The sequence below is a fragment of the Eurypyga helias genome, unplaced genomic scaffold (assembly GCF_000690775.1).
Source record: "Eurypyga helias isolate BGI_N326 unplaced genomic scaffold, ASM69077v1 scaffold4321, whole genome shotgun sequence".
In the NCBI taxonomy this organism is placed as follows: domain Eukaryota; kingdom Metazoa; phylum Chordata; class Aves; order Eurypygiformes; family Eurypygidae; genus Eurypyga; species Eurypyga helias.
This window is the reverse complement of record NW_010232618.1, coordinates 1-26,241: the sequence shown is the minus strand read 5'-3', so window position 1 is coordinate 26,241 and position 26,241 is coordinate 1. Positions and strand designations below refer to the sequence as shown.

General features: G+C 43.1%; 1 protein-coding gene across 1 annotated transcript in view; it reads left to right on the top strand.

The window, feature by feature from the left end:
* The window catches only part of LOC104516932 (HMG box transcription factor BBX-like), a gene marked incomplete at both ends in the record, with an annotated part of 32,885 nt that extends 9,139 nt beyond the window's left edge, over nucleotides 1-23,746 (top strand). The window contains 7 exons of the mRNA XM_010161438.1: nucleotides 5,497-5,580; nucleotides 7,832-7,912; nucleotides 12,863-12,943; nucleotides 16,200-16,280; nucleotides 18,496-19,408; nucleotides 20,267-20,405; nucleotides 23,598-23,746. Coding sequence (XP_010159740.1) covers nucleotides 5,497-5,580; nucleotides 7,832-7,912; nucleotides 12,863-12,943; nucleotides 16,200-16,280; nucleotides 18,496-19,408; nucleotides 20,267-20,405; nucleotides 23,598-23,746 — 1,528 coding nt within the window. The remainder of the gene's footprint in view (nucleotides 1-5,496; nucleotides 5,581-7,831; nucleotides 7,913-12,862; nucleotides 12,944-16,199; nucleotides 16,281-18,495; nucleotides 19,409-20,266; nucleotides 20,406-23,597) is intronic.
* Nucleotides 23,747-26,241: the final 2,495 nt, after the last annotated feature.

The window sequence follows — 26,241 nt, the reverse complement described above, 5'->3', positions numbered from 1 at the left end:
TTTCCCTTACTGCGAGCCCTCATGAGAAAGTCAGCTCTGGGGAGGAATATTTGACCAGTGGGAAATGAAATTTAAGATACGTTTTGGGTAACCTCAGGTGGGACTGAAGTGTGAGCCCTGTGATCCGAATCTTGTATCCCAACTGTGAGCATAGGGGTTGGCCCCAGATCTTATATCGATTCAATATTAACTCTGCTGACTGAATATTTCATCAGATCAGGCAAATCTGCCTCATGAGAGGATATTGTCATGGGTAGAAGGGTTGAAATACAGTGACTGTGTTAACAAACAGGTGGTTTACAAGCTCTTTTTGGGCAAGGATTTCATATGCTTGTGCAGTGCCTCACAGAATCACAGAATGGTTTGGGTTGGAAGGGACCTTAAAGACCATCCAGTTCCAACCCCCCTGCCATGGGCAGGGACACCTTCCACTAGACCAGGTTGCTCAAAGCCTCATCCAGCCTGGCCTTGAACACTTCCAGGGATGGGGCATCCACAGCTTCTCTGGGCAACCTGTTCCAGTGCCTCGCCACCCTCCCCGGGAAGAACTTCTTCCTGATACCAAATCTAAATCTACCGCCTTTCAATTTAACCCCGTTATCCCTTGTCCTGTCACTACAGCCCCTTGTAAAAAGTCCCCCCAGCTTCCTTGTAGGTCCCCTTCAGGTATTGGAAGTGTGGCCTTGGCACGAAGAGCAGAATAAATGCCTAATAATTTCCATACAGTCAGTGTCATTATGTATGCATTCTGAAACTGTGCAAGTGCTAACAGGTAATCAAAGTATTGCAATCCGCTCCTGTTCACTAAGTCTTTATGTCTAAAAAGAAGTTTAGTTGTCTAAAAAGTAGTTCAGTTGTCATCACAAACATACTGTTTTTACAGAGGAGCCATAAATAGTCACTGCCATAAATTTCTAGCCTGGAAAGAAGAGCCGTGAAAGTGAGGAGGGTTTCTTTTTGTTGTCATTGCTTTTGGGAGCAAAAGCAGTAATTAACTATCTATATGTGATAGCCCAAATGCATATGTGTAGCATGATTTGAGATGGGTTGCTCCTGTACTGCCAGGACTGAGCCATGACTCCTCAGTTCTTTGCACTGGAAGTTCGGGCAATGGAAGTCTGTGCAGATGTGGGTACAGGCTTTCTGTGCTGCAGCGTGAAAAATAAGAAGCACTAGAGCAGGGCTGGCAGAGAAGTGAAAGGAAATTCATTATTTTGTGCTAAGGAAAATTTCCTCTGGTTTTCAAACTTCGAATCTCTCAACTTGGTGTTTAAAAACTGATTTTACTATGTTATGTTTAAATGAGGTGGAAGGTCTATTGTAGTCACAGATGCTCCATTCCATTACGAAGGGTCTTTCCTATGGCCTTGTGAGTTGAGCTTTCTTGATTTTATGTGAAAAATGCCTCAAGGAGTACTATTTCAGATGGCAGTGAAGGAAAAAAACCTACATGTGGATTTAGAGAGAGATCACAAAGGATGTTTTGTGACTGTTTTAGTACATGATTTTTTTAAGTCAGGATTTTCTTTTTTTCAGCAAAATACACATTTCCCATGTGCCTGCATAAACCCTGTTTTTTTTTCTGATAGAAGCATGCAATATGGTTTATGATGTAATATTTATGTATAAGCTGTACTGTGCTGTGCTCTTTTGAGCCTGCAGTCTTTATTTGAAACCTGGCCTTTCCACACTGTACTCTCCCCCAAAATGAAGAGCAAAATAATTGTTGTAAATACAGACTGAACAAAACCAGTTGAAGGATTTGTTGGCTGTTAGAATCATGATAGGCCAATGACAGGGGGTTGGAACTAGATGATCTTTAAGGTCCTTTCCAACCTAGACCATTCCATGATTCTATGAAATTAGCCCGTACTTAGAGTGAGTTACTGTATTTTAATTGTCCTACACTATTTGAGAAGCAGGTAGGTGTCGGGGCACTTTCCCAGGGAACAAAACTGCACATCTCTGATTTTTTCAGAGGTTCCCTTATGTAAAATACATGCTCCAGAAGAATATGGGTGCTTGGTATTCTCAAAAGGACCCCAAGGGAGGAAGTTCGGCCCTCCTAAACTGTGTGTCAGCAAGAATTAAGTCTCCAGTTATGTTTTTTCTGCACTTGGAAACTTCTTCAGTTTCTCAGTGGTGATTAGGTACAGAGCAAATATATCTCAGGCTAGCGTTTCACTAAATGCAGTACGGATCCTAAACCTATTTAGACTTGGATAACTGAACAGCATTTCTGGCTTCCCATTCTCAGGCACGTGGACAGAGGACACGTAAGATGTTCATCTTTGCACGCCTGTGGGACACCCTATGGGCTCGATTTCCATGCCTTTGCTTGGAAACAGTTTCACGCTCAAAGCAGCGTTAGGGATGTTAGCAGGACATGTTAGGAGGTGGATTGACAGGCTCAGTAAGAAGCTCAAGAATTCACTGTAGAATTGTTCAACTGCTTTCCTCTTCAGTGGAGGGGGGTTAGCTGTGTTGTGCTAGAGTTGGTATTGACACAGGGTGGGGGAGAGAATTTGGCGTAGTAAGGTGGCTGCTGAGGTATTGCCAGTGAAGAGGTTCAGAAGTTGCTTAGCAATAGGTAGAGGTTTTATGTGCATCTAAGTATATAAATGTTTATGTTGTATATCTAAAACCCTATTTTACAAAAAACAGGGCAAATGCAGTGTCACTTTTAAAAAGAATGGTCTAAGTGATACCATGTAGTCTTCATTATCAGTGGAGCGTGTGCGTACACGTAAGATGCATGTGCATATATATGGTTCTTAAACTGGGAGACTGGCAGACACGAGATTATCTGTCAGCGTGTAGTTTGGCTGCTTGTGTATATGTGTGATTATGCAGACTTGGGTCGCCCTGTAAGCATAGGTCTTAAATACTATTAATCACCTTAAAATCTGTTAATAGGAAGGAGGGCAGCGCTGACATGGTTTGCTCAGAACTTGGGAGAAGGCGAGGGAAATGATAATGCTGGTCCCACGTAAATGCATTCAGCGCCTGCTGCCTTTCTGTCAAGCGCACGTTAAATGACTGTACAGGGACTTTTCCAGTCAGGTGTTTAACGTGCGGGTTATCAGAAGCTACAGCCTTTGGGATGTCAGGCTACAGGGTGAACAGGCCCCAGCAGGGGGGCGGGAAGAGGCGCAACAGCCGTATTTACACAGCGGCCTCGGGGCCTCAGTCGCCATCTCTGTCTGTTGCCGGTTATGTTCCTGTTCTTGTAAATTTTTTCCATAGGCCAGAGAGTATTTCTTCCGATAACAGAATTCGGTGTCGGTAGGTGACTGATTTCGGAGCAGCGGCGGGAGTTACTGGGCAGATAGGCCGAAGAAGCCGCAGACCTTGCCAGCCGCAAACAGAGGAGGAGTTGGGTGCGCCGTGAGTTCCCGCCTGGCTTTGGTTGGGTCCGTTCATCGGCCACACCAGGCCGTGGTGTGTACCGGGGAGGATCTTGCAGCATGCCGAGCAGAAACGCCAGACGGGTCTGCTCCCGCTGCTCTCTTTGCGCGGGGCAAAGGCGTCTCCTGGCAGCCGGGCTGGCAGCAGCGAGGCTCCGGGCGGCTGGGCGAGGGGCCCGTCGGACCCTCCGCTTGCCCTACAGCAGCACCTAGTGGCCCGCCTGCAGGTTGCTGCCCAGGAATCCCGGGAGTTGTGGTGTAGCCCAAAACCGGGCTCTTGTACCGGTTGCCCTCTTGCCGCACTGCCCGGTGCGGCGTTGGTCCGCGTGGGAGGTGACCCGGGGGCTGACCTTCACCTTCCTTCGGTGGGATCCGCCTCAGGGCAGCTTGGGGAGGCTACGGAGGCATTATCCTTGCGGTTCCTTCTCTTCGGGACCGAATGGTTATCTTCCGTGCCATGGCGCCTCTGTGCAAGGTGGTATCGCCCTGGGTGTAAATCAGAAGTGGAAGATACCTCGGTGCAGCTGGGAGGAGGAGAAGAAATGAGGACATGTTGAGGATGCTGTATTATGGCAGGAAGTGAGACGGATGCAGTGGTATGATCCGTGCATCCGTTCCCTCCAGGAATTACTTCAATGCATTAATCAGGTTCAGCCTGGCAGAGGTTCGAAGTCCTGGAGATAGTATCTTTCCCACAAGTCAGGAGTGTGTCGGGAGCGGCAGAACAGAAGAAACAAGCTCAAGTTAGTGCTTCTGTCAAGCAAAGGCAACAGCATAAACTCTTTTAAAGGTAACAGAAATGGATAGGAAAAGTATAGTTGTTCCAACCACAAAATCATCTCTGGGTCAGTGGGTACTAGCAATCCATCCTTTACACACAAAGCCGTAGGAAGCCGAGCTCCGCGCCTTCCGCAGCTCATGGCTCCTGTACAGCAAGGTGAACAGACAGCAGCAGTGGTACACACTGTGTCTGCTGCAGGCCTGCTCGTTCTGTGGGGCTGGGTGCTTAACAGCCACGGACCCGGCTGCTGCCTAAATCCTGCACGTGCGTTTGCTGGTGAGCGCTGTTGGCGTACTTGTCAATGCCAGTCGACGTGCGTGTATTGGTAATAAATAGGAGAAACAACACATTTGCATTGAAGTGTTTTAAACAAACTGAAATTTCATGAACAATTTAAAGTGGTTAAGGGGAAAAAAAAATCCATCCTGTTACTTTTCCTAAAATCTCACAAAGGCTTCTTCCTTTCTTCTGTTTCCTACAAGCCATGTTACATATGTTATACTAACAGTAACATATGATTCTAGGAGTTACACGTGTAAATCATTTACACTCGTGACATTTAATAAATGTATCATATTTTATACAATTCCCTTACAGAATGATGCTTGATTAACTCATTTCTGGATGGTAAGAATAGTACGGCTAAGCTCTGTGTTAATTTGAGTAAGGCAGCTGGTTTTGAACAGTCATTTATTTGTATTTTGATTTCAGAAGTTAGGACTCTTTCTTGCACTTTCTCCGAAGCAGCCCTAAATGAATGTTTAGGTACATGATTTGAGCAATTTTAGGCTTGTAGTACCCTTAACTGGTTATTTTCATGCTGTCTGGTGATTGGGGATTATTTTTCTTGGAAATATTTCTGTCACTTAGCAACCCTCAGTGTTTTCAAAAAAATTTATTTAGCTTCTAAGTGATTTTCATATTCAGAGTGGTGGTACAAATTACAGATATAGCAGGACTGATACCATCACTAATACAAGGTAGTTGTGTGGACCTAATATCATCAGTTTGGTATTCTGTTGCATAAAACTCTTTTGAAAAGTTTGGAATTTTAAAAGAAAGTAAAAACCTCTGTTGTTTTTGTGTTCTGTCTTTTTAGGTGATTTTCAAATCCATTAAAATGGGTGCTAAACTACGTTTTCACCTATAAATTTGATTTAACCTGTCCAGGACTGTGAAACATTCGATTGTTCATCTTCTCTTAAACACTGCTTCTTGTTACTGCTGCCTGGTGTTTTGTTTTGCTCACTGTTGTTCTTAGCTTCAAAGAAGCACCTTTTGAGGTCTTATTCTGCACACTCCTTGTTTCAGGTTTCCTCAAGTACCTGTCAGTCTGATGCAACTCATTCTACAGAAACCTGCCAGAAGTCGTCACTGTTTCAGTTTGCAGAGGTGAGTCCCTTTGAAAAGGGTTGTCTAGCCCAGTGTTTTCCTTTTAAGAAGCATCTAAAGTTCAGCTGAAAGAGAAATCAAAAATCTTTAACTAAAATTCATGCTTTTATTTGTTCCTTTTGTTTGTTTGTTTTATGGTACTGGATCATTTATCAGGTAGATGGGTCAGACTGGAAGTGCAGGAGAGTGTGTTCAGGAACATGGTGAAAACTCTAGTGCAGTAATGGAGCTGTGGTTTTTCTGTAATTTAGAGATCTGTCATTCCTGCACTTTGTTTTAAACTGGAGTCTTACTAACTATAAGTTTTAGCATGTATATTTGGATGTTGCATTATGTCCCCTATCTGTTGTGGCTGCTCTAGTCATTGACTCCATCAAAAATAACTAGTTCTGGAATTTCCATAATTTTATTCTGTAACCACCAAATAGCTCTGTGCAACTATCCTTTGGTTTTGCAATGTACAACATTTTTGTCAACGCGTTTCCGGTTACTGCTAGAAGTGCAACTGTAGTGTTCTGTGGGTTTGGGTTTTTTTTGTTTTGTTGTTAAAGTATACACTACTTCATCCCAAGTTTTCATGGATTTCACTGGCATGACTAGCATGACAAGAGTGAGGTTGCAAAGAACCCTGGTCCTCTGCAAGCATCACTTGCATCTCTCCAACTTTTGAAATCATCTTAATCAAGTGACGTGTAAATATTTAACTGTATAGATATTGATTGTACAGGATGCTGGGTGGTGTTTGAGTGAGTGCATATGGAAAGAAATTTTGTCATAGCAGAGGATTCTTTTTACTCCCTATTTTCACACCAGTCGTGAATCTGACTCCTGTGTCTTTAATACTCATTCCTGTGTACACCTTCATACTCCTCCCTAAATGTCATTGGTTATGGAGCAGGTGCATTGCAATCCTAGCACACAAAAAATGTGAAATTTGTTGTTGGTTTGGTTTTTCCTTGTTTTAACATCAACCCACAAGACCTAGAGGTCCAGTTTAAGATCAGAGGCTTTCAGAATGTATTAGACATAAAGCACTGGTTCTTTATTTCTGATGAAAGGTAATGGCCAGTGAAGTACCTAACACTAGGCTCTTAAACAACCTGCTGGCTTTTCTTGTTAGGAAGAGGAAATGCCTGGTGTGCCAGCAATGAAAAGCAGTACTTAGAAGCGTCTTAAAATTGGTTAATTCCAGTGTCACTTATGATACTCCTGTGGTAATAATTCCTCACCCATCTTCCAGTATTTCTAAGGTGCTTTTGCTTACTTCCGCTTTCAGTTGAGCAATGTCATACTCTGTACAGTTCCTCTTCATAACGGTCTGCTTCTTGAATTTCACTGTGAAGTCTTTGTAAGAGTAAGACAAATACCAGCTCAGTTAATTGTTTGAGTTCATTTTTCAGTGCCCAAGCGCAATGTGGTAGGAGGCAGGAACTGTGGTGTGGGCTGCAAGATACGCTCTTGCTCCAAGGGCTTGTGACCCTTGGCTTTTCCTTACGCATCGAAGAACAGCTTCAGCAAGCGCCAGGGAAGAAGCCCATCTGCATTGCCAGCACGGGCGGTTTAGAAGTAGCTCGCTGGTGATGGGCAGTTAGAAATGCAGGTTCCCTGCTCTTGCTTTTCAAGGATGTTAAACAGCCTGTAGTGAGGCTGCACCTAACCAGTGCACGCTGGGTATGTGTGTCAGTGGCAAACTAATCGGTACTGGTACCAAGGTCTAACAACCAGAGGTGTCATTTGCAACAAAAATAATTGACACAAGTTAAACAGTATAAAATGCAGTTACCTTAGCGCCTGGGACAGGTGGTATCTCAAAGTGCCTGCGCACATTGTATCCCTGTCCACGTTTCACCTTCCATGCTAAGTAGCATTTTGTGTTCTGTCAGCACCACCATTCTGCAGTCTCAGGTCTTCCACTGAGCTGTGAAATACAATATAGTGTTAAATTGTTGTTGCTAACCCTCTTTTGACGTATCAGTGGGCAAATAAAAGCCCTTCAAAAAAGTCTCAGCCTCTCCTATTGATCCTAGGAAAGATTTTCCTCGTGAAAAAAAAATTCAAGATCACTATTTCACAGATCACTCAATTTACGTGTCTCCTGGAAAACAAGTCGTGTTCTTTGGATGGTGTGCTGGGACTGGTCTGCATGCTCTTAGGTGCCAGGAGTCTTTCTGTATGATGGATCAGACATTTAGCACATTGAAGTTTGATATTGAAGAGTTAGGTAATACAAACATAATTGTTTTCCTGACAGATCTCTTCAAGCACATCACAGCCTGGAGTCCCAGGAGCTGTAAAACAAACAGAGGAGTCTGCATTGTTTCAGTTTGCCGAGGTATAATGGCTAAAATACGGTGGGGGAGGATGGGAGGAAGCAAAAAACCAGTAAGAGTTGTCACTGAGTGGCTAAGCACCCTGTCTTATAAGGGATTCCCATGAGTAGATGTTTATCTTCATGACAGCATTGTGTTAAGAAAATCACAGGGGGAATAACCAGGGATTGGGTGAGATGTTGGCCAGATCTACCAGCTGTAGCATACACAAAAGTTACTGGGCTTGTGAATATTTCCATACCAAAGGACCACTGCAGGTATCTTCTCCAAATGGTCTTTTAACTTGCATCTGGGAAAACAACAAATAAAAGACATTCTGAAATGACACTACACGCTGCCTGTGGAAGAGGCTGCAGCAGTGCAAAATGGCAACTCCCCAAGAGGCAGTTGGAAAATAACCTTGCAGGTCAGAGGAAGCTTATCACCACAGCTACGAGGATATGTAACAGCATCCTTAGGTGGTGACTTAATAAAGCCTGTAAATTACTCAGAAGTATGTAAGCTATCCTCCTTCCTCTACGTATTGAAGATTTGAAGTTCTTGAAGATTGCTTTTAAGAATTTCTTTTCCCCTGTGTTTAATGTGCCTCTCTGAGTTGACTTTCCACACATATACTCTTCTTGCCCATTTGGGGGAGTCTGGTACTGCTTGCAGAATCTGTTACGCCAAAGGTATATATTCAGGATGTGTCTGAAAAGACTGGGATTGGAGCTGGTGATATTGTGGAGGAGCATAACGGGATTAAAAAATAGCCTGTTTGTTACTGTGCGTGCTTACAGAGGTTTGATAAAACACGCTTCTTTGTGTGTTGGGCTACTTGTGTACAGTGTGGTTTTAGATTGGCTAGGATGGGCTTTGTTATATTTCTTAGGAAGCCTGCTTAAGAAAAAACAACTTAGTGATTCAGGTGCCATAAAATACCTGTCTACAAACACCCTTATAAAAGATACAGTAGAGTAAATATCTCTAATCATGACCATGTTTTCATAGGTGCTACCTTTTTTTAAAGTTACAGGTTAATTTGGAAAGTTCTTTGGAGAAAATTAATGGAATTGAGCAGGATGAAGCCATGTGCTGAAGACAGCTTTTTAAACTAAGTAGAAGATACAAGCTGGGGAATACTTCTTGTGCTGTGCATTTTGTGTGCAATATTTTGCACAAGTGAATCTGCTAACTTAGTTTCAAAAATCTTAACCATTTTATATTTTAACCTGCAGTTTTAGATATCTGCAGAGTTGAGCAGAGTATGAATTGCCTTTAGTACAGCATTTTCAAATTGTCATGTAAAACCTGACTTAGCCACGCTTTCAAAACTTCACAGAGCCTAAAACCATTTCCTCTCCTAATTGAACAAACAACAAAATGATAGACCTGAAAATTGTCCTACGGATGTGACAGCGCATTGAATTGCATACCACTGCACTGAGCCAGCTCATTTGGCACGATGGAGTGTGTGCATGAATCATCAAATGTTCGCTAGAAGAGGTGTTTAGAAAGTTGATTAGAAACTGGAGAGGACAGTCTTATAGTCAGGGTTAACCTTTTTTTCTTGCAAAAGTATTAAAATTTGTGTGCGATCTGGAGGGGGTTGTATTTTTTTATTTATTTTTTTCATCGTCTGGAAATCAGGGACAGAAATCTGAAAAAGCAAAAAAACCACTTCACACCCAAGGCCATGGCTATTCCTACTGTGTTATATTATTGTTGTGATACCTTAATGGCAGTGACTAACATCAAGTTTTATCCATAGCAGTAGAGAAATGGCATTTTTTTAAGACTGCAATCTGATTTCATTTAGGTTATTCCAGGGGAAAGTATTGAGCATGCTACAGAAACTCATTAAGCTTTCTCCCCTGCAATTAAAACTGCTTGTGCTCTTTCAGATATAAGGGCTTTTACTGGCACAGGGTGTCTTTTGTCAAGTTTGGCAAAAATCCCGTTCCTCACTGTGCCATTTCTTACTGGGTCCTGTCTATATGAACACATGACTGCATTTAGTAAACTGAATTATGGCAAGCGATTCACAGTAGGCTGCTGTCAGCAACGTACAGTGCTATGAAAGAAAAGAGAGAGGGAGAGAAAGTAGTTATTTAGCCAGTAGCCAAGCAGACCTGTGAAGAAATGTGAAGTGTGCTGTGGTGTGATGTGCATGGAGGCTTTTGGCAGACGTCCCAGCTCAGTTTTGGTTCTGGCTGGGTGTTCTTCATATGTTCCCTTTCTCCTCGTCGCCTTTGCGGCAGGGTGAGTAAGAGTGCCTCTTTGTGAAGACAGCAATCCCACTGAGTAGTCTTGTCGTTCAAAATGGACACCTTTACCCCAGGAGTACAAGTCCCCTGTCACTCAAAACAGCTCATGTGTAGTTGTAGCATGGCATTCATTCTTCTTTACGGCCCCGGTTAGCCTTTCCTCTGTTTGTCTGTCCCAAGTGCTGTAGTCTTCAATTAAAGCTGTCGCGGGTATGGCTAATGAGGTCTGCCCAGTGACTTGCCACAACGGTTAATGAAAATCCCAGGAGTAGGACTTCGTTGGGCCCTATGGGTGCACAGGCAAGTACCTTAGAGGCCTGTGAAGATGATGTGCCATCCTGGGAAGTGTTTTTTTGAAATTTGGAGTGTTGCCAAGTTACGCTCTTGGCTTTCTCGCTCTGCTCTGATCTTGGAAATACTTGGCCCTACTTCTGTCCTTCTCATTTGTACCTTTAGGGAAAGCCATTATATAGGCCAGTGATTTCTGAGCAGTGGGCTGTGTTCCTTAGCGCGGTGGCTGTTTGCAAGCTGTCTGCTTACATGGGCTGGTTGCTGTCATCCTCCTTGCCATGTGAGGGAAGCAGAACAGATGGGACCCCTTGCTCTCTTGGTCTTACTGGATGTGTGTTTGGCAAACGCGAACAGATGGTGATGACTGCTTCGTAGAAAAGAAACACAAGTACCTCTTAGGTTTACCTTGCTGAACTCTTATCTGTTATTAAACAATGACAGTGCTTCCTGAGAGTGGAAGCAATACAATTGCTGGTTTATCCATCTTAAAAACAGCATGGAGCCAAACCCTACAGATTCTTCACTTTCATCTGCTTTATGAAGTTTTTCTCTGGGTGATTTAATCAAACAAACAGTCGCATGCAGCATGCAACAAGCTGAAATTATCTTTGCTAGACCAGCAGGTTACTGTGATATAAGAAAAATGCGTGCTTGAGGACGAGTTTATCCCTGATGCATTCGCACATACTCACTTTGAGTGTGCCTGTGGGCAACCCTTTCTGTTTATTTCTCTGCTGAACAGAAGGTTTGAATACAAAACTTTTGGTCAAAATGCCTTGAAATGGGGAGCGTGAGAGCTAGCCAGTATCGTCTCTTCTAGCCTTCCCGTAGGTAAAGCTGTACTCTTCCCAGGTGATGCCATTATGTAAAATAAATTAATATATTTACTGTTTGACTGTATGCTGAAATTATTACATAACCGTAGTGACGTGAAATCCCTATTCAAGGAGAGAAATGAAAAAGTGGTACCATGGCACGTGCTTCTTATGAAAGCTCGAATGTAATATAGTAGCTAAAATGCTGACCTGCAGTGTGTTTTCTTGACAATGAGATAATTTTTTGCCAAAGTGAAATGTTGGCTTCCTTTCTTTCTGTTAGTGCTACAAGGATCTTGCTTGCATTTTTTTAGGAGCACCCATTCTCTTGTCAAAGCAAAATTCTTTACTCTTTCCTCACTTTGTGCATCAGGAGGTAAGGTATGCCTGCATGTTCTCAGGTTATACTTCAGTGTAGGGTCCCTTTTCTGCCATTCATACTGCACTGAAAAAATCATTAGGAGCTGAAAATTTATTACAGTAGAAAGATAAAAAGTTGACGCCATTCAGGCCCTTTTCCTGCAAAAAAGTGCTGTGTCCAAGATCATTTGTTGCAATGGGGTCCTGAGCACGTTCACTGTACTGTCTCAAAGCAAAACTAGGATTTTGAATTTAGTTTAATATTACAAATTGTTATTAATGCACATTCAAGTATTATTCACTGTATTTTAAATAGCTTGCAGTAAAATGGATGCTGTGCATTTTGGGGTGGGGGGGTGGGGTGGGGTTTGTAGTGAATCTCCTTGACAACTGAAAAGTAAACTCTTCAAATAATCTAGCTCAAAAGAAAGACATTAAATAATGAAAGGCTAAGATGATAATTTTTGCATCTGAAAGATCACAGTCATAAGCATGATCTTTGTGATGAGGCAGATGCCACAGACCCAACAGCGCTCTTGTCCCTGACCTTAGGGCTTTTCAAGACTTTCAGGTAATACTACCATGTAATGCCATGCCAAAACGATCACCTACGAGAAATGATGATTAATTCTTGCATTGGTGAACTCATAATGCTGCACTTAGAAGCAAGTCTCAACAAATTTGGCTGCAAAAGCGATTCCCTGAAGTGCGGTGGTAGTTGTTTACTCAGCGCTGGTGCTGGCACACCATCATCTATTTAGAAGGCTAGATATGAACTCCAGACGTAAGGTCTTCGTTCATTTTTCTCACTAAAGAAAGTGAAACAAGCAGTGCCTGTGAGGACAAAAGGGCCTCTTCTATATCTAACCAAATGGGAAATACTGTGCAGACTTTCCAGGAGAATTTTATTTAACCTTGACCACCAGGGTTCATCTTGTTCACTTGGTCACGTAAAACACATAGCATGATAGAATATTAGCTGTGGACAGTACAAATGTAGAACAGAATCCATGAGCCTGCTCTAAGGAAAATTCTGTAATGGATTGTATCCCACTGACTTCTAAGTGCCTCAGGTGTTTCTGGGGTGGGACTGCCCATCTGAAGTAGCGCCTTCTGCTAGAAAGTTTTAAAAGTAACTGGTTTAACTAACACCTGCATTTTTTCATTCATTTTTCTCCCTTCCTTTCTGCCTTTCCTGTGTGCCACTGAAGTATTTCTCTTCTGTTCATTTCAAACCTAGATCTCCTCACATACTTCCCAGTTGTCGAGTCCTGAGCCAGTAAAGCACTGTGGGAAGTCGGCACTCTTCCAGTTGGCAGAGGTAAAGTTATACCCATTAGCATCACAATGGGAAGATGTGTGTATCTTTTCCCAAAACCAGTATTAATTGTGTAAGGTTTGCTCTAGCATTAAATTTAGTATTTCCAGAAGCATAAATTAGTAAATAATGGAATAGCAAGAGAATTAGGCAGTGGCCATGTCCCCAGGGACCTAGCTTTTCTTTATGCACTTGCTAATGTGCATGGTTTGGAGACTGAACAGAAGTTATGCTTCTTATAAGAAAAACAATCCTCAGGGCAATAGCACAGACAAGAGTCAACGGCATACTTCTTCGTGAGATGTGTACCAGGGTTCAGAAAGTAGAGCTTTGGTTGTAAGGTGGATTGCTAATTCAGGGAACAAGAATAAGAAGAGAAAAGTTGACTTTGAGATCATCAGGGATCTATGAAGAGTTGGAAGTTGTAGCAATGTATAAAGCTCTGAAATTGACAGCTGTCAGCAGTAATCAAGAATATTAGGTCAGATTTTCCAACAATCCTAGAAATTCTCTTTTGAGTCTTAAATATAGCCTTGTCGAGCTCTCCTCTTTGGTATGGATGAACCACTCGAAAACCTTTGAGGCTTGGTGTGCAAATATTATTCTTGATGATTGAAAGGTAAAGATACATGCCATGTTCCACGTAAATAAGGAGGAGGATGCTAGCACCTTACTCATACGCTTTTTTGCTTGATTGTTAATATTATTCTTGATGATTGAAAGGTAAAGATACATGCCATGTTCCACGTAAATAAGGAGGAGGCTTACTCATATGCTTTTTTGATTGATTGTTGGTTGGTTCTTTTTCCAAAATCACATCTGTTTTTCGCCGAGAAAAATGATTCTCTGGATCCTATCCAGCCATGTATTCTTGCTGGTGAGGTTGATCCTTCTCTGGAAATAAAAGACAGAGATTGGAAGCAGTGAAAGAAAAGTATTTCATGCCTTGTTCCATTCTACTATCTGACTTTATGGGAACTTACATGAGAGGAAGAAAACCTGCCTTACGCTACAGGCAGTCCCTGCCAGTAGTAGAGTTTGCAGGTATGTGCATTGTTGTCAGCAGTGCAACAGTGATCACACCTAGCTGTGTGATCTGTCATCCACGAAGACGCTTGACTACTGCAGCCCTGGGATAGCAGAAAGGCTGGCAATATTCAGTGAGGGACAGCAGAAGTCTTTGAGGTATCCTCCTACAGGACAGCAGCAGACTTTGAGTAGTGCTGTTCTGGAGTAAGACTGTTGCTGAGGCCAGCCTGTCTTTTGAAAGCCAGCGTTAAAAGTTGTGATGTTGTGCCCAGTTTGGGGGAAGGACGGGTGCTTGTCCACAGGAGTGCAGTTTGTACTGCATTTGGCAGGAAAAAGTGAAATCAAGTCTGGCAGCCTAACGTTTGTGTGTTGGACGGGTTTCTGTGGTTGCTCAAACAGATTCCTACAAGCCTAATTTAATGTACAAAATGAATGTGAAAGGCTCTGGTTCAAACTGAGAAAAGCATGGCAGATGTGCTACGCACATCCTCCTTATCTGTAGCTCTTGCAGGACATGACTGGTATTGATTTTTTTCCAGTTTTGGAGATCCCTGCAATGCTGGATTGTAATTGGATAAATAAAATGAGAAATTCAGCTTAACTTTAGTGACGGCAGTTCAGGACCTGGTTTGGAGCATCCCAAACAAACTGTGTTCATTACCACCTCGAGGGTGTCCTAGGTTTGCAAGTTCGTTTGGCAGAGATCTGTGCCATGCCACTGCAACTCCGAACCGCAGATGCTGCGCACTGGAGGGGACTGGGCTGCTTGTCTCCATGCTGCTGGCATGGCAGGGGTTTGGCGCATGCGAGACTGTCTGCTTCAGCACACCACGCTGCTCTGCTCCTCTTTCATCTCCCTCTGCTATGTGGGATAGCTAATTTTATCTGCTTTCCTCCCACCCCATCCCCCCATGCCTTCCTTTTTGATATTTCGCAGCATTTCACAGATGGTGATAAAATATAATGCAGAAGCGGGTTAAATTATTTTCTGAAAAAATCTGAGAATTTCTAAGTCTCTAAAAATGGCTGGAGCAGCCGCTCTGCAGCCTGAAGCCTGGGAGGCTGGCACTGATGTGCTCTGCCGAGTCTCTTGCTGTGCCTAAATGCAGGCTTTGTCCTTAGCCGTCACTGCGGAGGCACGAGAGTGAAGGGAGGCAGTGCTGGGGGGTGCACACCCACCTCCTCTTCTGCTGCAGAGAGGAGACTTGAGCTGTAATGGTCAGGGTGTAGGAGATGCCGTGAAGAGCTGTGGCTTCCAGGAGATGCAGAGGCAGCATTGTTGACCTTCTTTGTTTAGTTCCGTTTTGGCAGTGATGGGTTGATGTCTGCAAAATTTGACTTTGTGGGCCTGTGTTGGTTGACATCAATGAAAACTGAGTTTGGGAGGGAACTAAAAGGTTGTCAGCACTTTGGTTCCCCAGTCCCTAGAACACCATGTCTTCCTCAAGAAGGAAGTATAAGAAACCTGCAAGCATGATCAGATATTGTGGGATATAGCCTTAAAAATAGAACATTTTCTTCTTTGTACTAATAGCCAATCCTGAGACGGATGATTTTAATTTGTTTAGAAAAAGGTAATTTCTTTGCACCTAGCTCAAAACTGATTCAAAACACTTCTGAAGAGCATCACGGCTTGATGCAGGAAAAAGATGCTGGAGCATAGTCTTGCCTGCTTGCCACACTGCCTCCCGTACTCCGAGGAGCAGTAGGGGTTACCAAAAGCTGGAGGGCTCCCACCTCGCTTTGGTTTCACAGCATCTCTTTTATGAGAGTCCTACAGGACACCAACGGGCAGTGCTGTAGCCTGACAGCAGCGAGCTGTGACAATGAAATGATTTTGGCAATCAAATGTCCAACTGAGCCATCAGAACCACCACCAGCTGGGCTGCGTGCTGGTGTAGATCCGTGCTTAGCCACGGGAGTCTGTGCGCGTGTGAGACAGCACACTTCTTCATCCTCTTCTTCAGAGGGAGTCCTGACAAGAAGGTCCCCAAATCTGCAAGTACCTTTCAGTGTCCAGCAGAATTATCCACTGGAGCAATGGTGGAGCAGGGTTTTATTTATAACAGCACGCACAGGTCGGCACTTCGTTTTCAATATATAGTCTTATGAATGGATTTGGGGAAGAGGAAGGAAACAAGCTATTCAGAAGCTGTGTGGTAAACATAAAAGAATTGTCCTGATAATAGAATGTTTCTGGTTTTTTTCTCCCCCTCTGTTTTTCTTTTAGATTTCTTCAAGTACATCCCATTCGGGTGCTTCTGACTTAACAAAACCGTGTGGGACATCAGCCTTGTTTCAGCTGGCAGAGGTAATATTAAGACACTGGTGACTAATTACTGCAGGTGCAGTGGGGCGGATAAGTTACTGATGTTGATGGCCCAAGTCTGGAAGGCAGAACAGTGCTACAGTTGTAATTACACTGTTCCTTAGAGAAGCGTAAATTATGGTGGCTTGGGTGCCACGAGTCAGGATTTTCCCAGACCAGCCATCAGGTTGGAGGTGTCGAAGTGTCTGTGCCGCAGCTGAGAAGCACACCAGTGCCTGGTGGCAAAGGGACTTCCCGATTACTGGTTTTAGGGTTTGGGGGTTTGTGTGGTTTGGCCAGGTGGGAGGGGTTAGGCAAAGAGTTGAGAGAGGGAGGGCTGGATTGGTCTGTTGCTAACGTTGTGTCATTGCCATTACAAATTCCTGTTAAAGGTCATAAGTTGCTTTCATTTATTTTTGCTTTCCATGCTGCTTTTCATGCCTACTGTTTTTTGAAGTGGGGAATAAACAGGTCAATAACTTCTACAGAAACTCTGCTATGATATTCAGCAATTCCTTCTTCTGGGGACAGTCAAAACCAATGGCCCCTTATTGAAATATATTTCTTTTGTCTCTAACCTCTTTTGTTTAAGCTTTTCCAGTCTTAAAGACTGCGAATTGCAAGTTTGCTTAGAGCTCACAAAACAGAAGTTGCTTTTTTGTAGCCGCATCCATAGGCCTCTTGTACTATTGCCTTCTGCGGAAGGAGCAAAGGTAGTTAAAAAAAAAATGCATTGGCAAGGAATGTGTGTGTTGAATTGTCAAAATATGATTGCTGTCCAATGAACTTCCTTTTAAAGGCTTATCTTTAGCTTTTGAAAAGCACAGGCTATGTTTACGTTGCGGGGCAGTAAAACAGTCACAGAAGTACCTTGGTACCAAGAACCCACCTCAGCATAGCTGTGGGGTTCTCCTCTGCATCATTTATCCTGCTTCCCATTAGACACTGTGCTGCCCAATCTCTGCTCTTTCCAGTGCTCAACCTACCTTGATGTGAACCAGACCAGGAGTTTCCACCCTATGCCGCAAGAATTTTGGAAGCTTACCACAAAGCGTTCTGTCATTGCTGTTATGCTCATACATGTACTGGTGTAAGAGATACTTAGTGTACAAGGGAAAAAATGCCTTGCTGATTGGAGAAATCTAAAAATTGATCTAAAGAGAAACCAGTAATCTGGAAGATATGTCTGTACTGACCACATGGCCCGTGGGCTGAGCTGAGGGATAGGGAAACTCCTTATGTCTGGTTCAAAGCCAGCCTCTTCCATCTGGTTTTGTTCCAGGGGGCTGTTTGGTTGACATGTGTTGCAAAAACAAAGCACTGGGAATTCAGCTTGGGGGCTTTGAGAGGGAGAGTACGAAGAGGAAAGCATGTCTTCCCGAGGGCAACTGCTTGGTGCTGTGGACTACCCTGTAGCAGTGTCAGCATAGCTCACAGGTCATCCAAAACCGAAAGGATCTCCCAAGCCAGTGCTGCAGGAACGTAGCAGTTTGAGGACCCTTTTTAAAGCTCTTTTTTTTTTTTTGAATATCACTGTTCCACAGGCAGTATGAGGGTTTTGGTTTCCATTAATGTTATCTCCAGAAGGAGATAACCATGGCAACCACTGCTGCTTTGCAGTTCTTCGCAAAATAAGTCCATGACATGAGAAGAAAGATTTGGAAGGCTTTTTTACTACCTTCCAAATTATTTTGCACATTCAAGTAAAAGAAAATAATCTCGATGACTGAGATTCAGTTAACTTCCTCCCCAACCCCCTCTTCAGGGCCATTTGGAAAATGGAGGAAAGAACTGTATATAGGGACATTTGGGAGTTGAAGGGGGTATGGATGTGAGATTTCAAGTAACATCTGTGGTTAGTGAGAGATACTCTATTGCTCTGTTCATTTAGGATTACATCCTGAAAATCAGTCTAGCAGTAGGTTTTCCAGATTATATAAAAGGCACTTAAAGGGCCATGGAAACACCACTGAGATCAGTTGGAGTCTCTTTCTCTGAGAGCGGTAGGACTCGCCAGCCTTATTTTAGCCCTGAGCCATCATCACGTCACATCAGTCTCCTGAGGGCTTCAGCATGGTTTTCGGTACTGTCCTTTAGCATTGTTTGCTTTCCTGAACTAGGATGCCAGAGGGATTCCCTGTGTAATGCTCCTGTTAACAGAGGTAAGTAATGTTAACATTATGTGTGTTTCATGGGACTGTTTTTAAACTCATTTTAGATGTGTCTTGCTTCGGAAGGAGTAAAAGTGAAAGAACCTGGGAAAACAAAAGTGGAAGCACTGGAAGGTGTGGGAGGGGAAGTTCCAGAGGATATGGAAGTAGAAGAACTGGAGAAAACAATAATAAAAGACTCCTGTAAAGGAAAAGTAGAACAGTCAGACAAAATGCAAAACCAGGATGAGACAAAAGCTGAGGAATCAGAAACTGCAAAATACAGAGATTTTACTAGTCTTGCAATGGAGAACAGCCCTTTAGACAGAAATGATAACACAAAGGATCACATGTGCTGTTCTCCAGAGCTTTCACTGGCTGACATGAGTATCCTTGGGCTAAAGCCAGAAAAGATAAAGAAGAAAAAGAAAAAAAATAAGTTGGACCGGCACACAAACGAGAAGTCCACCCCCAAGAAACCCTGTAAAAAGAGGCAGTCCTCCGAGTCGGACATTGAAAGTGTAATGTATACGATTGAAGCTGTTGCAAAGGGCGACTGGGGTGCTGAGAGACTGGGGGAAACGCCCCGCAAAAAACCCCGCCCCGTCTCAAATGTGAAGGGAAGCATGTTGGATACAAAATCACCAAAGAAAAAAGTGAAATCGAAAGAGAAAAAAACATCAAAGGAGAAACCCACGGAGACCACCAAAGAATCAAAGCCTCCCGATTTCCTTAGTATTGCAGCCAGCAAGGAAGTACCGTGTGAGGCTTCTGATAACATTAAAGTGGAACCACTGACCCCAACAGAGGAGGTGGTGCCCCAGAGCTTACCAGGACAGGTCAAAACTGAGGACAGTGACTGTGTTAAAAAGATAGAAACCTGTGGCTCCAGGAAATCGGAGAGATCTTGCAAAGGTGCTCTTTATAAAACTCTGGTGTCAGAGGGCATGCTCACATCTCTGCGGGCTAACGTGGACAGAGGTGGGTGGCTTTGAGTGTTTAATTTACAGCATCAACTGCAAAAGCCTGTCTGGAGTGGGAGGAAAAGCAAAAGTCCGTGTTTAAGCTGGAGTTTGAGCAGGGTGTGATGGGAACGCTGTGCCTGGGCACCTGAGATGCGGGGGGCAGATGGAGGGGATGGACACCATGGTCCAGGGCAGGTCCCCCTGAGTCTTGCCGTCTGTGTTCCTACTTACCTCACAAGCTCTTAACCTCTCCCTTTTTATCTTTGACGATCTGAGGGTTACCTTTTGACCGAAGGGTTAATTTGTCAGCCTGCTGATAGGTGTACACAGGACTTGTGTTGTGTATAACCCTGAACAATTGGCTTGTTTCTGTATAAACAACTGTTGTGGTTGTGAGCGTAGTTCTCGGTCCTGCGAGAGGCAGGTGTGTTGTGCGTTTAGTTTTGGTGGCGAGCGAGAACCCTTTGCCTTGTGGAAGGATAAAGTTGAGATAACTTCAGGAAGCTTTCAGTGAGATGTCTTGAAATGTATTTTTCCAATTAGTAGCTTGGTATGTGTAATTAGAACAGTCAGCAACGATGTTTGTAACTTAGGGAAGTTTATTACTGTAAATCTACTCTTCTCTTTCTCTTCTTTCTTCAAGAGATCCTGACTTTGGAGGTGGATTAAAACACAGGGGGGAGGGAGAGCGGGGAGGAAGTGGTTGCCAATGTCATCATTATCCAGTTTAAATACATAATTGTTTTGTAACCCCTTCAAGAAGGTCAAGTATTTTAAGTTGTAGTACTGAATGGGTACAAAAGTCCCTTCTGAGCCCACTGTGCTTTGGAACGTTTTTCTGCTGATGAGAAACAATTTTCTGCCTTCATCCCAGGAAAAAGAAGCTCAGGAAAAGGCAACTCCTCAGATCATGAAGGATGCTGGAATGAAGAAAACTGGGCTTTTTCCCAAAGTGGGACAAGCGGGAACAAGAAACTGAAAAAGCCTAAGCCAAAGGAAGAGTTTGTTTTTGGGTAAGTTGCAGTTTCACAAAATTTTAGTTAGGTCAGCCTGGTAACTTAATGGTGAGTCCTCCTCGTTGCAGCTAAGTCAACTGCATCCAACACCCAAATAATCGTAATTAGACAGAATTCTTGAAAATTAAACGCCTCACTGGGCTGAGTCATGCTCTAGTGACCTGTTGTTTATATACCAAAGAAATTCCTTTGAGATCTTTCCTGGTTTACACTGCTGTAAACAGATTGGAATGGCATTATTTGCTCACTTCTAAAAAAACCCATGCAGTGTTTACCCACTGAAGAGGTGGTGAAGAGGGTTACTTATATTTTCAGAGCACTTCGCAAATCAGTATTTAAAGTTCTGTGTAGGTGTTCAGTCATCATAAACAGAATTAGACTAGAAAGCACAGACCTCTTTGCCTGCTTGGAGAGATTGCTTACAAAGGACGAGTAAACAATTTCTAATATTGGCAAGTAATTATGATAAATATATCATTTTTCCATTGTAGAGACAAGATATTTAAACTGTTCATGCACACCGTGAAGAAATTAAATACATCAGAAAAATAATGAATGATTGCAAATGCATTAAAATTTAGCAAGGCTACACAGAAGTACTTTTCTAGGATGTGAATAATAATTTTGCCAGAGTATTACATATTTATTTGACTGCAGGCGTAGTTGTTAAATCTTCTTAGCCATTCATACTTACTTTCCAATTCTTGAAGACTTTCAATTATCTGAATTCAGAGGGTGAAATGAATTAAAAAGGAGTAGATTTTCCATATTTCATGCTTAAAGTTGTAACGTTTCTTTTGTGCAAGCTTGCGGTAGCCTTTTTTATAACCTAGTCAATGTGAAATTTAGCTGCAGCTCACTTTACAGCAACACTGTTCAGTTGATGAAAATCACTAAGTCTTGTTTGGTTTGAATGGTCAAGAAAAAGAATCTTGTATTTTTAGTGCATTGTATAGAAGTTTTGAAAACATTTGTAGAATTTAAATTGAAAGATTGAAAACTTTTCACACCTGATGGTGAGAAAACTGAATGCATTGTCTAGCCATCTTGTAGCCAAAAAAGAAAATAGTTACGAATTATTTATTTAAAGTAGGTTGGAAAAGTGTGTCCATAATTAATTCATTCGACAAACACTGTTCTACCATCATTAGCTGGCTGGCTGGGGAAGTTTGCCAGTCTTGATTCAGTCATGTCATTAATGAACTCTGCAAAGGCAGAATCAGTAATTCGTGGAGCGTAAGTGCTGGAGAAGGTATCCATTATCCCTGTTCATTGCACTACCTGACCTCCTGGCTACCTGAAGAGCTGATTTTAGCTCTACCTGCTCCTCTAATCTCATTCTGCTCCCTTCAGCATCACCTTTCAGCCTCATTTTCTGTGTGTAGGGGGGAGGGTCCTCCCTGCTCTTGATATTACGTCTTTCTGCCCATGTCCTCTTACCTTGTCCATCAGTAGTTGCCCACCCTTCCCGCAGGTCCCTGCCAGGGGTGCTTTGTCCATGTGCAGCTGGTTCCTTTGCTGAGCAGTGCTCTGCTGCGTGTCTCTCCCGGCTGTACGCCGTGCAGACCTCAGCCCAGCTACGTGTGTCTAACCAGCCTTGCCAGATGCTCTGAAAATTCATGACAATGTAAAGGATTTAATATTTTTAATTAATAATTAATTGCTGACATAGAACAGCAGCACTCTCCACTGCCTCCATCTCGCTCAAGCTGTAAATTATTCCCCAGGATGGCAGCTCATCTGCTTTCAGGGTTGGGCCTTCCTAATTAGAGCTGCAGGCCCTCGTATGCCCTTGGCGCAGGAGTCAGCAGGCGGTGGGAGAGGAGCTGGGGCAGTGGATGGAACTTGGTGACAGCTGTCAGAGCGGGAAGTGGGCTGGTTTGTGGTTGTCAGAGAACATCGGCGTGGAAGGAGAGAGGTGGCAGTACCGAGCACAGCTCGTGTCAGGTATCTGTGATTTAAAAACAAAGCATGTGTGCACACAGAAAAAACCCCAAAACAAACAAACCCCGCCATGCACGCAGTCTGCCAAGAGCGCAGGCTGTATGTTAAGACAGAAGTTTGCTTACTGAAAGAAATAATGATTACAGAGAGAAAATGAAGGATCATTCTGTGTAGCAAAGCCTTCGGCGATTTGTTTCAAGTGCTGCTTCAGGGAGCAGGTTGAAATGCCATGTTTCCTGTGATACTCCCATGTGCACAGTGCATAAGGGCCATCCCTCCAACAGTCAGGCCAGCTTTTGTCAAGTTCAGGTTTTCCGTAGCAAACAGAATTAAAGATTAATAGAAAATGCTGTTGTTCCCCTGTCATTGACGGTGCTATTTATAACCTGCAGAGCTGCACGCGCGCTACCTTTTATTAAAATACAATTCCTTCCTATGCTTCTGCCTGCCTACACACTGGAAGTGGAGGGATTATGCACGGCAGCGTAGTCACTCCAGCCAGAAGTGCTGTGCCATGCCATCCAGTTCGAGTGGTTTGTTTTCATCTGGCTGTTAGAACAATGCCATGTCTGTGGATTTCTGGAGTTGTAGGTAGTCTACCTAGTCATTCAGGTTGTGCTGACGTATGAGGGATGTTGGGTTTCCTGAAAGCTAGTTAGCTGCATTTTTCATCTCACAACAAATAAAATACGAGGGGAGAAAATACAGTTCTCCAGCATTAATGTAAAGCAAATCCCCACTCCAAAGCATCAGGTTTTGGAATATCCCAGAAGATTGAATTGTTTGGCTTTTTTATTCTGATTTGAATTGTTGTTTTCATGTTGGCATAAGGACTTTTATATGGTTATTTTATTAGTTTGTTTATTTATTGGTGTTACTATCTTTTTTCATTCCCCTGACAGAACAGACATATCTCCTGTATGAATCTGTGCAGCAAAGAAAGCTAAATGTCACCAGTAGGACATAGATATTTGCCCCGCCCCGCCCCCCCCCTCTTTTTTCCCCCAATTTAATATATACAACTAATGTTGATTTGTACTGAGTTAAATGCAGAAGCTGGAGTGTACATTCTCATTCCCAAGTTGGATTAATACATACTAGTTTGATGTTTGCAGTGTGTGCATTTCTCTTTCCCCCTCTCTATGTGGATAGGTATGTACATATGCACACGTGCTCCTAAGCAATATACTTTTTTCTCCAGAAACAGAGTTACATTTCATTTGATTGGTTTTGTTTCCCCTTTAGCTTAGCAAAGTTGGAAGAAGAATTTGAAAAGAAATTCAACAGCCTCCCTCAATACAGTCCTATTACCTTTGACAGGAAAAATTCAGCTGTCCCAAGGAAAAAGAGAAAGGTTGGAAGCGGCTCATCTGAACAACCGAAATCCAACAAAGGTAAATGACCATGTGCAATACACTTCTAAGCAACAACAGTGGTATGGCAAGCTCAGGAGTTTATATGTTCTTACTGCTGCATGTGGAAAGTGTGAAGTCAAAGAAAACATTTTTCTAGCGCTGAAGTTAGTTGTTTCTCCCATTGGTTGGGTTTCAGGCTGTATTCTTGACTCCTGATTTTCATGCTGAGCAGAACTGGTTAGAGTTTGTACATGCAATATATTCCTCACAGCAACCAAACTTATATAAATCTTGAATATTTGTGAGGTAAGAGAATTTGACAGGTTTTCCCAGGAGAAAATGGGGAAAAAATGACAGATGATCAAAAGGTTACATTTTGACATTTTTCAAAACGTAGTTTTATGCCAGTGTGCATTTCACTGTAATTTTAGGCTCTGTAAATTAAAACATAATATACCAGAGCTGTCAGAATGAAATATTTGGATCTTTTTTTTCTAATCAGAATTTTAACTCTCTGTCATAAGTGTGGAGCAAAAATGTCCTGACATCATAAAAAAGGGTTAGGGAACAGGAAAACCAATTCCATACCCAGCTTTGTTGCTGAGGCTCTTGGAGGGAGAAGCTCATGACACATTTGGCTGTTTTGTGTACAGCCAGCCTGTGACACAGACGTGATAGAGAAGTGAGGATCTGGTAGGGAAGACTGCTTTTAGACTGCGGCAGAAATACTGATGCCTACATGCAGTACAGAAGCATCACAAGATGAAGGAATGACGGACCAGTAATTCTACAGGACGAAAGGATGCCCAAAGGAATCCTCGTTACGCACAGTTCACAATGTGGAGCTGGTTTCCTGTTCTGCTGCTATGGTAGTTCCACTGACTGACAGGTTTTCAGATCTAATACGGCTATTTTAGCCAGGTGACCCTGGATTAGATCTGTGCCTTTGGAATGCTTCGCAAATAATCACATTACAGTATGCAGGATTGAGCAGCTGTTCTGTTCTGGTGCATGCCAATTTCGGTATTGATTTTTGTATTTATATAATTAGATGTGGAACAGTCACTTTTGCTAAATTAGACTCGTGCTAATAGCAAGTGAGTTCTGATTTCAAATGCCTTTCATTTCTTTTATGGTATGTATTTGACAGAACTTCAACGAGCATGAATGAATTGCTTTACAGTAGGATAATACAGTGGTTAATTAAGGAACATCTGTTGGGAACAAGATCTCATCTACCGCGATCTGGCAGTTGAAGTTGTAATAGCAGTTCCTTGGATTTGTCGCTACAGTATTTGCCTGTTCAAGTGTCTGTATGTCTAAATATTCTGCAGGCCTCCATGTTGTTTGGGAATGGCTCCCTTAGCATGTTGCTCATACAGAGCTTGATTTTCATTCTTGTTTGCTTCCCTTAAAAAGCTTTGGAATCCACTTGGCCATGTCTCAGGGGAAGGCGGAAGCCTAACTGCAGGCAGGTTACAAGCCCAATGGAAGCGGTGTTGGCACAGCCCTGCGGAGGAGGCCGTGGAGCACTTGCCTCCAGCTGACAGTAAGGGCTCTTTACACCAGGCCAGCTGACTCTGCACTGGGGCAGATGGTAAACAGTCACATGAACTTTTCCACCAACTGAGCTGTGGGGTTGCAACAAGCAGCCCCAGGGCAGAAGTATCTGATGCTGCTGTTTCTGTAGTGAACATCGAACCGCAGCCCCAGACTAAATCCAGATGGAGCTAGGGATATCCACTCGTAATTTCAGCGAATGTTGAATTTACTCAAGTTAGCTGGGCAAGCTGTCAGCTTGTGTCAGTCATTCCAGCTCCCTGGAGAGTGAAATTCAGCTCTCTAGAATTAGCTGAAAAACTTCCCGATAAACTGTTTTTTCTTTTGGAAAAGAAAGATTGCTAAAATATTCCATGGCAACGGGTTGATTTTAATTTGTTTTATTTTGTTAGGATACTTAAAATTGGGATGAGAGCTGTGGATTTGAAACAACCTGAATGAAATTGCATACAAGCAAGCTTACTAGCTTAGTAGGGAAACTGTTCCAGCTGAGCCAAGCATTCATTAAGCTGAATCCTCAGTTTAATTTGTGGTGTACTGACAGGCCATTCAGCCTCATCATGCTGTTGCCTTGACTGTGAACTGTGACGAGTCCAAAGGTGGACTTAGCATTATAGAGAACGCTGACCTCCAAAGGTGTTAAGGATACAGGCCTGTGTACTGGGCACCTGCAGATATTGCAGGGAATGGAAGTGGCATCTGGTGCCAAGATAGAGCTTGGTTTGGAATGACTCTGGGCTTTCTGGGTTAACATTTGTTTTTACACCGTCAGAATTAAACAGAATTATCATATTCTGGCAATGTGATGAGTGTGAACCGTGAAGGGTCAGTATAGTTTTATGGGTGTGACTGTGTTGGAACGTAGGACACCTTAACCTTGCTCTGCTGTGCTCTGCATTACTGTGTTGTGTGGAGTTGTTTCTGCTGCGTTGCTGCTGCTTGGGGTTGTCTCTGTGTCGTGGTTTAACTCTGGC